Genomic DNA, 14,845 nt, shown 5'->3' with positions numbered 1-14,845 from the left:
TCCATTTCTGGGTTTTGTTTATCATTACCTTTACTCTTTTTTTTCTCCTTTTCTATCTTTTCTCTTTCCCCCTTTTTTATAATAATAATAATAATAATAAAGTAGTATGCTGCTGATGCTGATTATTATTATAATCGAATGTTAGAATTTTACTATTAATCCAAAACAAGATAAGTGTTATTGTGGGAATGAAAACAAAAATATAATAATAACATAATAAATTAAAGACCGAGCATGACCATTTTGGACCGTGTGAGAGGCTCTAACCCCAGAGCGACTGCAGCACACAACTGACCACACCCCATCTCTTCTGTTTTCATACACAAACAGCAATTCATCACGGAGAACAGGTCTGAGATCAATGCAGGATTGAATTGCCATCGATTGTTTTGACGAATGATGGCGATACAAATTAATTCTGAGTTTCTCGTGTCACGGTGGGAGCAGAAGACTTTGAAATGTCACCGTGTAAGGTTAGCAGTAGCAGCACAGCCTGAAGAGGTTATTTCATCCCATGTCATTCTAAACACATTTATCGAACCAGTGAATTGTAGCAAACATTGGAAACAGAGGATGGGTTTTATTTGTCAAGTACTGAATCTCTTCACTGGGGAAAGCGGAATGCTTTGTGTTTGCTTGCTGTGAGTGGTGTTATGCACAAGGCGTGACTGTGCTCTCTGGAGGGGTGTTATTTCTGCGGTGGGTGTTAGGAGCTCCATTCCTCTCATCCCTCCATCTCAAATGAGATTTTTCATCCAGCCTATAAATTAGTTCTGCAGGAGAAACAAGAGGGTATTGAATTATGCTAACCTGATCCTGTCTGAGTGCTGTCTTTGAAAACCAAGAGAAATGTTTTTTCCCATCCTGGCCCTGGATAACTGCTCTCTATCTTATAAACAATTTAAAAAAAACTTAATTAGCATTCATTCTCATCCTGTTTAAATTGCTGCAAGGCAGCAAGAGAATAAGATAAACTTTTATGTAAGTTTAGGTTTCAATTTGTTCTTTGAGTAAATTAAATGCTGGCACAGACCTGCGTTGCCTCTGTTCTGACAGCTTTGTATGATGATAATTAACACAAAATACAACATCTTTCCGGATATGTAAGAGAGACCAATCAATTCAGCATGTAAATAATAATAAAAACGCAAATTTTGATTAAAAAAAATGAATATGAATGAATGAATATGAACATGAAAATGAATGAATAATGAATGTATAAATATATCCAAACAAAACAAATAACCACTAATATTTCGGTCAGAAAAGCATAGTTTTTTTCAGTGCTAATCAACGCAAAAAATTCTAACAATTATTGCAGAGGCATTATTTCTGTAAACTGGGCGGTTTAAATTGTGTTTAAAGAATAAGGTTGCAGTGGAAGAACATTGATAATTCTCCCTTTGATCTTTATGTAATTTGATATGAATACACAAACCATCTAGCCTGGATGCCAGCCGAACTTAGCCCCGCCCACAACATTTTTTGGTCGGGAAGTTCGGTCTGGACTCGTTCCGTTGAGGAGCTATTATGCCCGAACAAAAATTGTTCGGACCAATCAAATTGTCAGGGCGGGCTTTATACGATGATGGACAGATGAGCAACGTAACGTAATCATCCACGTCACCAACGAGCGCTTGGTTTGAATTCGTTTACAACAAAGGTGACTGCCGCTGGAGAATTGTTATTTCACGAGTTCACATTTACAAATAAGTCAGATAGAATAAATGCATATTTGGTATGCTGTCCGAGGAGAGGGCGGGCTCAGTATTCGGCCCGAACCCAAAGTAGGCCTACTCCCCCCCGTATTCCAGGCTGTGTAAGAACAAGCCGAGAGTGAGTGGAGGGATGCTGAAATCTGTCAAGGAATGTTAGGTGAGTTGACAGAGTGAATAAATATATGCTTCCTCTCATGCTGATAGACCGTAGACCAGACGGTCATTGTTTGATGACAAGTTGATTGGATTGATTATTTGAACGTGCTCCTCCTGAACTTTGTTTATGAAACATCATGTGTAGATTCCGCCATCGCGTCTGTTATAGATGATATCGACAGCGCATTCATTTTAAAAGAGGGACAGAGAACCACGATCAAGGCATTTGTCGATCGGAAACATGAATGAAAAAACATACGTTAACTTACTCTGTTGCTCTGATTGGTTATAGTTCTATCCAATTGAGTGCAGAGGCATTTTCCTTCCTGGTTCGGTTGAAACACGCCCCATAATGAAAGCTCAATGGAGCAGTATCAGACTCACATTCTGACTAGAATCTGAGTATGACGACGTCAGGCTACAAACCATCTGTATGGGCAGTCGAATACGGTCTAGCTGCAAAAGTTCAAATAGTTTAACGCATCCAAAACTCACATCAGATCCCAAAAATTCTACATACACATGATCGAAACTGAATTCATCTCCCGTATTACTCTCCGCAGAACATGTATGAGTTCCAGTCAGTTAATTTAATATATAATTTAAATTTCAAACTTTAATCTGTGTAGTGTAACTTCGTTGATTTTCAACCCACTTTGTATTTTTACAATGTTGGTATGTAAATAAACAATGTTTACTCTTTCTCCATGTTACCCAAGAAATTCACGTTTATTTATCAGCAAAAGTCATCCGGTGGATTTTTGACAGCTTCCAGGCTTATACTACAGATTATACTTCTGCATTTTTTGTATCCGCACCTACAGACAGTCAGATCGACAGAGGGTTATTAACTGAACTTTTATTGTAAGGATAGGTTATCACTGAAAATTGTATCATACTATGTCTACTCTTTAAACAGCGTTATGGTAAAAATTTAACACTATGGCAACAGCTTTCTGACCTGTAAGCAATGGCGTTTTGTTTCGGTGGTGTTGGGTGGGAACTGACAGGACAGCAGTTTATTTCAGTTTTCCCCTCCGTTTGGCCTAAAACACTGTGTTCGTGGACATCCAGTTTTAAATGTTAACTACACACACACAGAGGTTGTTCAGATTTTCCGTAACGGGATTCTCTCCATATTTGCGATTCTTTGTAGCCTTTAGCCGCTGCCTACAACGCTCTGGATCCTTCACGAAACGTTTACTCTTATTCTTGCACCTGGGAACAATACAACTCGACACTATTGTGACTAGAACTTTTCTAAAAACCATTTCCCACTAAAGCAAGGCGGTATTTGACTCTGGTAAGCATATCCATAGCAGACTGGTGGGAGTTGGGCAGACGGCAGTAGGGCCGTAGCTAGAGGATTCGTGGGCCTCCACCAATATCATATACTCTACAATAGATGAGCATGGAGGCCACCATATAACAGAAGATGGCGATGTTGTTGTAAAACCTTTATTTTAAAAGATAAATGTTTATATAAAAATTACAACTAATAAAAACTAACAAAAAGCAAGAAATTGTTAAATAATAATACAATTATTTTTTCCCCATCAGTCTGTTATAATTCATAAATCAAAGAGTAAACATTTAGAAATTGTAAAGAATGCAGTCAAATAAAAAAATTTAAAAATAAACATTTATTGTCTTACTTTTTAATATAGATAATATGGAACTGGTAATATTATTAAATAAAGCTAATAAATGTATTCATCCAAGTGCAGTGTGTTGTATTCGTGTTTTCTTGATGTAATAAATACATAATCAGCCGGCAGGTCAGGTGCATAATGCAATGCGTCGTGACTCGTGTAAATTTTTTAACTCTATTTACAATAGTGTAAAAAGACAGGAATTTTGACCATGTAATCATTCGGTCGATTGTGATGCACAGCGATTATGAAAAGTAACAGTACCAGCAGGCTGTAGACGTTAGTTTTTCCCAGCGAAATAACAATACAACCTGTCTTTAAAAACGTCTTGATCGACTGGGATACAACAACTCTCCTGGCCTCCCTCTCCTTCTTATCATGGCGTTTCTGGTACCCTGATTTATGTTTTCTTTTCCCCGACAGTTTTCAGTGAGTCAGTCTCCTGCTCTTCCACCAAGTTCATCGTTAACTTCAGGCACTGCCGCCTCAACTCTGATTGGTTCCGTTCACGAGCTGGGGTGGGACTTGCAATTTTATTGGGTCCATTTGATGTTTGTCACTGACTGAATAATTAATAAATACTTTAGATCGGACTAAACCATTTTTAGGTAGGTAGAGAAGCAGATATTTGGAAAAAATATTTAACCAAATTGCATGTTTTTATGGTTTTCATTTAAATCTCAGGCGTACAATTAATATAAATATTAGAATTATTCATACAACAGTGGCCTATATAGTATAACTGCTGGATTTATAATTGTCACCACCTTTCACCCCACTAGCAATGGCCCTGGATGGCAACATGAACAGTGCATCATGGGTGTTGAAGTTTTCCTACCAATTTGGCAAAAGGGAAGTTTTCTCAGGTAGCAGCGATAAAAAAACTAAAAAACTTTGTACTTTATAGGCAGTCAAGTTTTATTAAAAGCCCATTTCTCCAGTGGTGAAATCTAGTCTGAAGGAGTATGAATTAATTTCTAAAGTTCAATACTTAGGGTTAGGGGTTTAAAACAAACCCTCAATATGTGAGGTATATCCTTTGTGCCGCCATGCAAACACTGTAAAAATCAACCTGTTGTATTAAAGAATAATGAGGACAAAATATGAGGCTTTGTCTTAATCAGAATGTATCCGGACTACAGGTGGGAGGAAAATGTGTTTTTTGTGGCAGATAATTACAGAGCAAATTCTCAATGTCACGCTTCACATGGGATTGATGGCTTTGTCATTAATGTTGTTGTTTTGACTCATTTCTTCCTGCAATGACAGCTGTTGCCCCCATTGATAAGTTTTACTGGCAGCAAAAGATGAACTCCAAATTAGAAATGCCCTCCACGGGAACTCTTAATTATGAATCCAGACGCACTCCATCTCTGCCAGTCTCCCGCTACGGAGCCGTATGGGTGTGCAGGCTGAATCTAAAACAATGCTTAAAGTCCAGCATTAGAACCGGGTCTGTGGTCAAGTCCATGTTTGGTAAGTCTGGTGAGTATTTATGTGCAAGGGTCAGAAGCCCAGAGGTCATTAGACGGATGATGATTGGCACAGCACTTTCCTCTGTCTCTGTCTCCCACGCCACATAGTGGTGAAAGCCTGCTCCCTTCGTACATCTACAGCCTTTCCTGCAGAGGTGGTTCACATACCCAGTTCTCAGTGGGGGGCTGGAGGCATGAGCAAAACACAGACCACATGGCCTCTCTGCACCTGTTAGGGCATCTTGAACAGACTCATAGACAATAAGGCATTTGAGGGATGGGCATTTCTGCCTGCTCAAAGGTTGGAGTAAAATTCCAGGAAAAGCAGGGGGTTCCATCGCTGCTCATGTTTCATTGTTGGCACATAGACACAGAAAGTGTTTGGACACTTAAGTCCACATTTTTGTGATTTTGATGCCAAAATGTATACAATGTCATTGCATTAGAAAAATTTTAAAAATAAAAGCAGGTTTCATCTAGAAATAAATGATGCAGTACATTTTCTAATTAGAGGTATCTTTACAATTCTTTTTTGTGAATGTATGAAGTCAGTTCCCCTCAAATTCACATTGATGACCTAGCACAAATAAAGTAAATGTCACTTGGTTTGATGTTGTTGTTTTCGTGTCACTCAACTTGTAGATCCTGGTACACGCATCTGCCAGTCACCCCTATGTGTAGCCAGACCAGTCTTTAGATTTCATCTGACCTCTAAAACGCCAGACATTTGCCCTTCATTGTGCTACCATACCAAGTAGCAGCTGGGGATTTAGTCACACTTCCTGTGGGTGGGGACCCGTGTCATTTCCTCTGAGGCTAACGTTCTCATATCATAGTGAGCCCTCTGGTGCCAGAACGAAAAGGAAACTTTCAGAGAACGCAAGCCCTGACCTGATCCATGCCTCCCAGAACGATCAATAAAGCTGTCCGGGTTAAAAGAGAGCCACTTAAACCAATAAGAAAAGGTATGAAGCGACTCATTGGGGAGCTGTTGCTAAGCTTCAATTAACGAAATCTCATCTTCTGCCATTAAAAGACAGAAAGCTGAACTGGTCTCTGATCAGCAGCTGCCGAGTCTTTGTTATTCCGGTCCCTGTCGCCCACGCACATGCAGAGAGAGAGATAAATCACATTTACAGACCAAGCCTGCCGCTAAGTAATCCATTATGACAAAACCAAATTCTTGTTTAGGTGTCTGATGATGTTTTAGTGCAATGGATGAGAAGAGGCAGATATATGACATGCTGCATCAGCCATCTGGGAGCCCAGCGTATGGCTTAACACTTCGACGGAAGAAGAAAACTGACAAATACAAAAGAGAGGCTGCTTTTTGTGCGTATGGGGACATTCATCTAAAGTATTAATCCTGCCAGCACCACAAAGGTTATTACTAAGTGTCGCTGACTGATGTGACGGCTATATATTGACAAATGATGCAGGATGTGGTGCTATTATGAGGCTAAAATGTTGTTCAAACCATACCACCGTATATACCATCACCTGGTGTCCATCATTTACATAAGACTGCAAGTGTCAAAGATGGAAAAACGACACTCATTTAGCCAACCATAATCCAGAACTGCCCGAGACGACACAGCTAAGCTGCAGTAGCTGGATTGTGATAGATTTTGTAATTAAATGATTCCCCTCGGGAAACACCTGACATGTTAGCACCCTCAATGTCATCAGGCAACCCTAATGAATGAGGGTATGTGCTTCAGGCTTCATTTTCACAATGTCACCCTGCATAATACATTACCTACACCTGCCCAGACTGATGCTCGTCACCCACATCTTTCTTGTCATTCTCTTATTTTCGCTGAGGATCCAAACAGCCTCCCAGTTCTGCACATCACAATCACAGAGCCAAGGTAAACTGCTGTTGCTATGGTTACCAGCCGGGCTCAGCGTCCACGGATGCTCATTGCGATTTTAAGCTGCAAAAAGAACCCTGATAGAGGGCACGAGTCCATACATCCCCACCCACATAGACACACATTCACACGTTATACATACGCACACAAAGCTCATAGTACATATGGGCTCTGCAGCACAGCTGCACATAAACACAGACACCCACACATACTCACTCACTACACTCATACACTCTCACTGGTCCACAATACAACATGCACAACATCGCTGTGCAATTACTCCTGCAATTTCATCATTCAAAAATGCTCACAAAGTCCTTGTGTGGTATTTTTTTTATGTTTTTAGTCAAATATATATATATATATATATATATATATATATATATATATATATAGTAAATATTGAGGCTTATTGGTAATTGCATTGTGATAAAATGATTTAAAAATATAATTTCTTATCAAAAGTGTGAAAAACATGCCCTGATTATTTTTTAACTAGATTTGACGATGTTTTACTTCTTGCTTTCAATATTTTGACTCTAATTGGCTACAATGACGATTTGGTTCAAGATGACGGTTCCTCTGAATAAGGGAGATATATTTACAAAACTCAAAAACAAAAAAGCATGGCAATGAGAGAGAGAGAGAGGGAGAGAGAGAGAGAGAGAGAGAGAGAGAGAGAGAGAGAGAGAGAGAGAGAGAGAGAGAGAGAGAGAGGCTGATGAAAGCATTGCTCATTTGCAGAAATTGATCATATTCTCATGGGATATGCGCAGCTCAGGTGTAATGAAGGCTTTGCCTCGTAATAAATTTCCTCCATATCTGAACGAACCCAACTAAAACTGTCACTTTCACCTGTTTTTGACAGAGAACATCTCTAGGCTATGAACTGTTTGAACATAAAAGATCTATGCAAATCAACATGTAGGTAATTAACACGGATATGAATTTAACAATTCTGGTTGTGATTTGAATTCCACTAAACAGCTTAATGAACTATTTATTAAACACTAGTAAATAAATACAAATTGTATTTTTTACTTTAATATTTTAATGTTTCTTGTTAATTATAGGAGAGGAGAGGAGAGGAGAGGAGAGGAGAGGAGAGGAGAGGAGAGGAGAGGAGAGGAGAGGAGAGGAGAGGAGAGGAGAGGAGAGGAGAGGAGAGGAGAGGAGAGGATTGTGGCGAGCAGGACGAGGCCGAGGGCCATGAGAGAACAGCGTGAGGCCGGTGTCGTGATTGATGATGAGCGACACCTGCGCCCTGCACCAGTCTCATATCTCTCATGGTGGAACTACGGAAGCATAAAAGATGAAACGACGACAGTGAAGGACGAGAGAGGACCAGGCCTGGACTTTAATGTTGTGTCCGCCGGCATTTTGACAGTCAAAAATAGTCGATCTCCGAATGTGAATGAACTGACTCTGAATTTTAGTATTGCTTCTTATATGAGCATCCTTTTTCAAATACAAGGTCAATGTTGATTTTCACTAACGACAAAACAACAAATTATCCGTGAATTTATATGGAACAAAGCTTTAGGAGCTTTCCATCTTTTCTCTCCTCCCTGTTACGTTGCATTCGGAGATCGACTATTTTTGACTGTCAAAATGCCGGCGGTCAGAAACAACAACAGCTACAGTGAGTTGTTCAAAATCTTTCTTTTTAGTAAACTCTGTGTACACTAACAATGTTCTCAATGCTTGAGTTCATGTGAAGAGCCCCTGGTGATACTTCGAGCAAAGTTTCATTCTGTGTCGAGCCTTCTTAGTGCTTTAAAAATAGCGATTTTGATGCTATCATAGTCGTGCCCCTAGCACTCCCAATCAAAAGGCAATTTGACCGAAAACGAAAATACGGTCAAACTTAAAAGTGGAGTTTCCATCCTAATCATGCTTTTAAACGAAAGATTGCCTAAGGTAGATTAACAAAAAGACCCTAGGTTGCATTTTGGCTAGAGTTACCCTTTAAGGATTAGTATAAACCGACCTGAAGCCTATCCATACAGGCAGGCCTTAGAAAGTTTTTTTTTTTTTTTAAGCAGAGAAAAATGAATAGCTCATACAGAAGCTGTCAACTTTGTAAATAGTTTTGGAAATCTGAACATTTCATTATGAAAATATTTGTTCATGCTTGTAGTAAAATTGTATGAATATGAATTTGTAAATAATATGAATTTCTACATTATTTCTAAATTTTTTGTTAATGATAGAGTATTTTCTGTAATAAATAGAGTTCATAAACCTTTGCTTGACTAGTTTATTCTGAACCCGCTCAATAAGCACCGCACCACTTCGCCCTGCCCACCACCACAAGTCAATTCTCAACCTATGGGAAACACTGTAAAGTGTCTACTTTTATTTGTGTAAACTCAAAATAACCAGAAAACATTGTGCCTTGTAAAATAAAGAAAACACAGGATGCGCTTTCTGCTGTCTTGGTTTCCTAAACTGGAGCACGTCACAAAAATTAACCGAAACTCTGTGTATAGGCTACTTTCCTTACAGACAAGAGAAATATATCTATAGAAAACTTGAAATATCTACTTTTAAACAAACCAATTCAAATCTAAAACAAATAATCTCTGCTTAGGTGATCCATATGAAATGCGCATGTCTCTCTATAGGTGCGTTACCTATACTGCAGAAATGGCTTCAACACTAGTTTATCAATAAATAATTCAAATGTCACCTTGCTATTTTTTCCTCAAAACATTCATAATAATAACTTTTGCAGGTGCTTTGCGGCAAGCTTTATGCGTGCGCTTGAGCGCGGAATGGGCTATATAACGCCTATATAATAAAACGCTCATTATGGTTAAGTACTCTCCTCAGTATATATTAAAGTCATTAAATTATTATAAATGTGTGATTAGTCGAATAATGGCTTAAATTAACAACTAAATAGTTGACTACAAAAATCTTTAGTCGGGGGCAGCCCTATTTGATACACACATTTCCAATATGATACATCAGGCTTTTAGGGAATGTTTATTTGTACATCTCATATTTTGAACAAATATGATACTCAACAAAAGACACTTTTTTGAAAAAGAGGCTTTACAGGATTAAAAAAAAAGTATAACAATAATTTAAATAAATTAAATAAGTGTGCAGTGGATGCAGGGAGATTCTTGGCCCATAAAAGATTGTGAGTTGATTTACTGCCGTTGATTTGGGACATTATTATTATTATGGTACAGTCACAGTCCTGACACAACATTCACACTCACACCCACACTATTACAGTATGCTCCAGCTTACAGACCTTCAGTGTTCTCTTAAAGGAAGGGGCAGGAGAAGGACACAAAGCACAAATTCATATCATTCTAGGCAATTCATAAGTCACAATTCAGACTAAGAACACTTTCAATGCACTTTGCCATTTAGTCTCACTCCAAACTCACACAATGGAAAAACCATGTGGAACGACATGTGGAAGCGCTAAAACAAATGCAGCACCATCTGTAGATAAGGACATAAGGGCACAGAAAGCTCAGTTTCATGGTAGCACATGGTCGACTGAGTGGTACATACTGTATGCATTGCTACAGTGTCTCTGAGCATCAGTCTCGAGATGAATTCCAGCCAAGCTATCACTTTCCATCATTTGCCACAAGGAAATATGATCCACTGGTAAATCCAACCCATTAAGTTGTTTAGACAGAACTCAATAGCTTAGATGAAGCCATGGGAATAACATTCATTCATATCTGTAGGTCCAAATAAAAGATCCAATTAATTTGCTTCACTTTGCTTTGAGCAAACACACCACGTACTTGGCTCTACCTGCTGGGATAGAATTGAACAGAAGATTATAACTGGCTATATATTATATATATATCTTTTTCCAGATTACCCAAGTAATCAATCCAGATCATGAGCAAGGGGAGCGCGGTGTGACTATATGTCTGTACTAAACGTCATTCTGTTTGTAATGAATTTCTTGAATAAATGTCTTAATTGCAGTAGGCCTATAGATGACAGTTATGATATTTGTGACTGAATCAAACATATCCTCATTGCTATGATCAGATGCTTTCTTTACTGCTGTTTTCTCCAAGCTGTCATTTTAGTTGTGTGCTATTGAGAGGAAAGCGGACTGAGAGAGCACACTGAATCAATCACATGTCCACACAACAGAGTGACCAATGTCATTCATTTTGTAGCTATATTAACTACATTGTTAAGAATTTAGAGACGAAATGTCACTAATATGACCCCACCATTACTGTGAATGCTCCAAATGAAAACCATATTTAGGAGGTGCTCTGAGTGGAGTTTTATATTTCAATTAAAAAATAAATACATTTAAAAATGTGGCTGGTAAAACTGGGCATTCATGAGTCTGTTGATACAGTTAGTCACTAGTTGAGTAGGAACTTCTAATGCAGCACTTGGTGACCTTCAGTGATTTAATTTATGTCGCTGTGAACGGCCCATTACAGATCAGTCTATTGAGGGCCCAGCTTCCCAATTCAGTCATGTACAGCGCTCTCCCCACCTGAAATATGAGATGCAGAACTGGGAGAAAAATTCTCAAGTCACAATAAATGAAGGACATAAAGCTACTGGTGCATGAGGTTAAAGCTTTCAGAAATGCAGACACACCAGAGTGGAAAACCACAAAGCAAAATGGATTTCATCCATAATTTGCTGAAGGTTATAAAATTAGGACTGCTCTCATTTGCATAACGTTCCCAAAGTAAATGATCTTCATTATGTGCTAAATTGACTCAATTGTTCATAGTTAATTGACCTGTCCGTGTCCAGGCACTAACAGCTGTGATGATGAGCGCCACCCACACGAGTCACAGTTCAGTATTACTGCGTCCCCAAAAGCCATTTATTGCGTGAGGCAAGCTAATGAGACCGCATTTAACAAAACATCCGTAAATCATCTGTGTATAATCTTGACCTCTAGAGTCAGATGTATGGCTCGGTCTGACAGACACATACAAAAACAGAAAATGTCATCAGCAGTGTGCTAATTGTGTCATAGCATGTAACAAATGTTTTGCCAGGCATCAATTCCAATCAGTGAGAAAACATATCCTTGGTAAAAATTTATAAATATGAGGAATGCTCATTAATAAATATGCTCTGAATGTGACTGGAGGGATGTGAGGGAGCTTGTGGGCATCGAGTGAGGCTTTAGTGGGTGTCTGTGTGTCGCCGTCTCACCAGAACTCTGCCGGTAAGGGTCTGTGCTGAGATCATGACCCCCGCCCAGTCTTTGACCGAGGTCATCCAGCCCACCTCACTGGCTGGGGCCTCATCTTTATCATTCAGGATCTTCGGTGTGCCATCAGCCTGAATGTTTATCGGGTTATTCACCTTCTGTGCCTCCTGGGAAAAAAAGCACAAAAGCAGAAATGTAAGCAACAGTATAGTTTTGAGATACAAACACGGTCACTGTCTAGTGATATAAAATTAAGCACCATTGTGAATCTTTTGGTGGTTTTGATGAGATTTTAAGAAGTTATTTGATTCATCAATCAAAAAAGACTTCACAGAAGTCTAGTAAGGCATTTTAAATATATACATATTTTTATTTATTTTTATTAAACAATATGTAGGTGAATATGGATGTTTATCATTGTGTCTTGCTATTAGTTACAGGTATCTATATTGCTGCATATAAATATTTTAAATAAATAAATAAATAAATAAATATAATTTGTGTGTCTTAATTTATTAACAAACAAGATTTATTTTGCTTTATCTACATTTTGTCAAAATGATGGTTCCTCCAGCTGAGGTAGGAAAAAAATCTGAATAAATATATCAAGATATATATTGTCACATCACAAAAAGTTGACAAATCATTTCATTTTCCAGCAATGCCGCACAGCCTTAATACAAACCCATGGCACTTCATGATAAATTTAATATTTTCAAAATTCATACCAAAATAAACTCATGAAAAAAATCTGATAGAACTGAAACAGACATAAATAATATTTCAGTGTGTTACTTTTTTATGAGGGCTAATTTATATAATAATATGCTTTTAAGCCTCAAAAAAGGTAAAGCATTGATAAAGAAACTTTGAAGTTCAATGTCAGAAACTGCATTCATAACACACTAGTTTTGCCTGTTTCTACAGCTTGACTCATGCTATAGTTTGACAGGCTAAAACTTACATCACGTTAGACATCAAACTCGCTGTCAGGTTTCTGACAGCTGGGAGAGGCCTGAGAGGAAGCAGCGAGGAGAGGAGATTTTTGAGGCCCAGTAAAAAAGCATCTCTCAGACTGCCTGACGCATACAGCGGCTGGCGGTGTGTAGGCCGAGGCAGGGACAGATATGATTCACAGGCTCAGGGAGTCGCTGTGGGATTCTGGGGTTACATCCGCAGGGCTAGGCAACACTTCACAGTCAGGTGGGTGGATGAAAATACAGCCATCATGTGCTCAGTGGTGCAGCCTGATGCTTTAGAAGCTGCACTGGAGGAATCACTCATATTCAACTGTGGGGTTGGCAGGGAACTAACGCACTTGGGCAATGATGCATAAATAGTAATACTAATTTCTGCAAGAGCACAACAGTCTTTTTAACATCTCTGTCTGCTCAATGGAATCATGCTGGAACAGAATATCAGCATGATGTAAAAAGCTTTCTCTTTGGCAACAAAAACAAAGTATATTATCCAGTTTATACCAATGAAAATGGAATGGAGATCATAAAATGGCTAGTGATGGACTGACATATCACCAGGGAAACAAATTGATATCTGAATATTGAAATAACCTCGTCCAATTGGCAAATCCAATTCACCTCTCTACTGTGTGAACTACAAAGTCTACAGACCTTGTCAACACATAATAAACAATTTCTGTTTTCAATTTATAAATAAATAGAAAAAAATATTTGTCACTTGTGTGTAAATCTTAATGTCAGTCATGAAGTCTGTCATGAACATTTTAGCTGTATATCAGCCATCATGCTTTGAGGTATTGGTATTGACATCAGTCATGAAAAAAACTATTTTTTGCCATAAAAGCTATATTTGACTTTAAACATTACTTTCTCACTGTTACAAAAAAAAAAAAAAAAAAAAAATCTATTTCAAATAAACGCTGTTTTAAAAATAAAAAAACGTTAAATTCATATAATAAGAATCCTAGCTTGCCTCCGTTACACTCACCACCTAAACCTCACTCCCATCCTGGTCACGGCAACAAATGTAACCGGTCCTACTTCATCCACTCAGAGCAGGATTCGCACCGGCATCTCCAGCATGGGAGGCAGGCGTGCTGAAAAGGATGCTAAAGGTCTCTAGAGTCAGTCCCTAGTGCGCCTCTTGAGGCCAGGGGAGTGAGGTTTACACAACATGAAATCTTCATTAACCGACAGCAGCTTTTATATCTGGGTGGAGAGCGGATCATTTGAGTGACGTAGATCAAAACCGACGGGAGCCGATCTGGGGTGCGTTTCCCAAAGCCAACTATGGTCGCAAGTTCCGTCATTACCAATAGAGTTCAATGGAAATTGCGATCACAGTTGGCCAACGATGCTTTTGGGAAACGCACCCCTGGTGAACAAAAGTGGCTGGATCTAAAACCTTCAGATGACATACAACACATATCTCTGTTGCTGCAAGTTACCAAAACCACACATGAAAACTTGGTAGACATGGTAGACACACGTTTGTGCAGCGCAGAGCGAATCTCTCGCACTGTATGAAGTGACAGATAACTAGTTTTCCGGTCCTGTTCCATTCACACAGTGCAGGCTCTCCGGGAATGCAGTTGTGAAGCCTGAAAATTTAACGCGGTTGTCACTTTTGTAAATAACTGAACTGTATGTGAATGTAACCATATTAAGGACTCAAATACAGGGCTGACGACTGCATTCTGCTGCTATGTGAACGTTGCCTCAGACATGTAAAATATAAAATCAGACTTGCACTTGTCTGTAGTAAACAAACAGCTTTGCAGGTGTTGTCTAAGATTCACTTCACAATC

The 14,845-nt window shown here is 38.8% G+C and overlaps 1 protein-coding gene across 8 annotated transcripts in view; it reads right to left on the bottom strand.

The window, feature by feature from the left end:
• Window positions 1-14,845, bottom strand: part of kcnma1a (potassium large conductance calcium-activated channel, subfamily M, alpha member 1a) — a 180,963-nt gene that overhangs the window by 118,653 nt on the left and 47,465 nt on the right. For all 8 annotated transcript variants that reach the window (XM_082153978.1, XM_082153982.1, XM_082153980.1 and 5 more), the window contains exon 3: window positions 12,060-12,224. In XM_082153978.1, the coding sequence (XP_082010104.1) occupies window positions 12,060-12,224 (165 nt within the window). The remainder of the gene's footprint in view (window positions 1-12,059; window positions 12,225-14,845) is intronic.

Source organism: Leuciscus leuciscus (assembly GCF_965113295.1).
Source record: "Leuciscus leuciscus genome assembly, chromosome: 22".
Lineage (NCBI taxonomy): Eukaryota > Metazoa > Chordata > Actinopteri > Cypriniformes > Leuciscidae > Leuciscus > Leuciscus leuciscus.
Note: the sequence above shows the minus strand (reverse complement) of the source record. Positions and strands in the feature narration are given on the sequence as shown.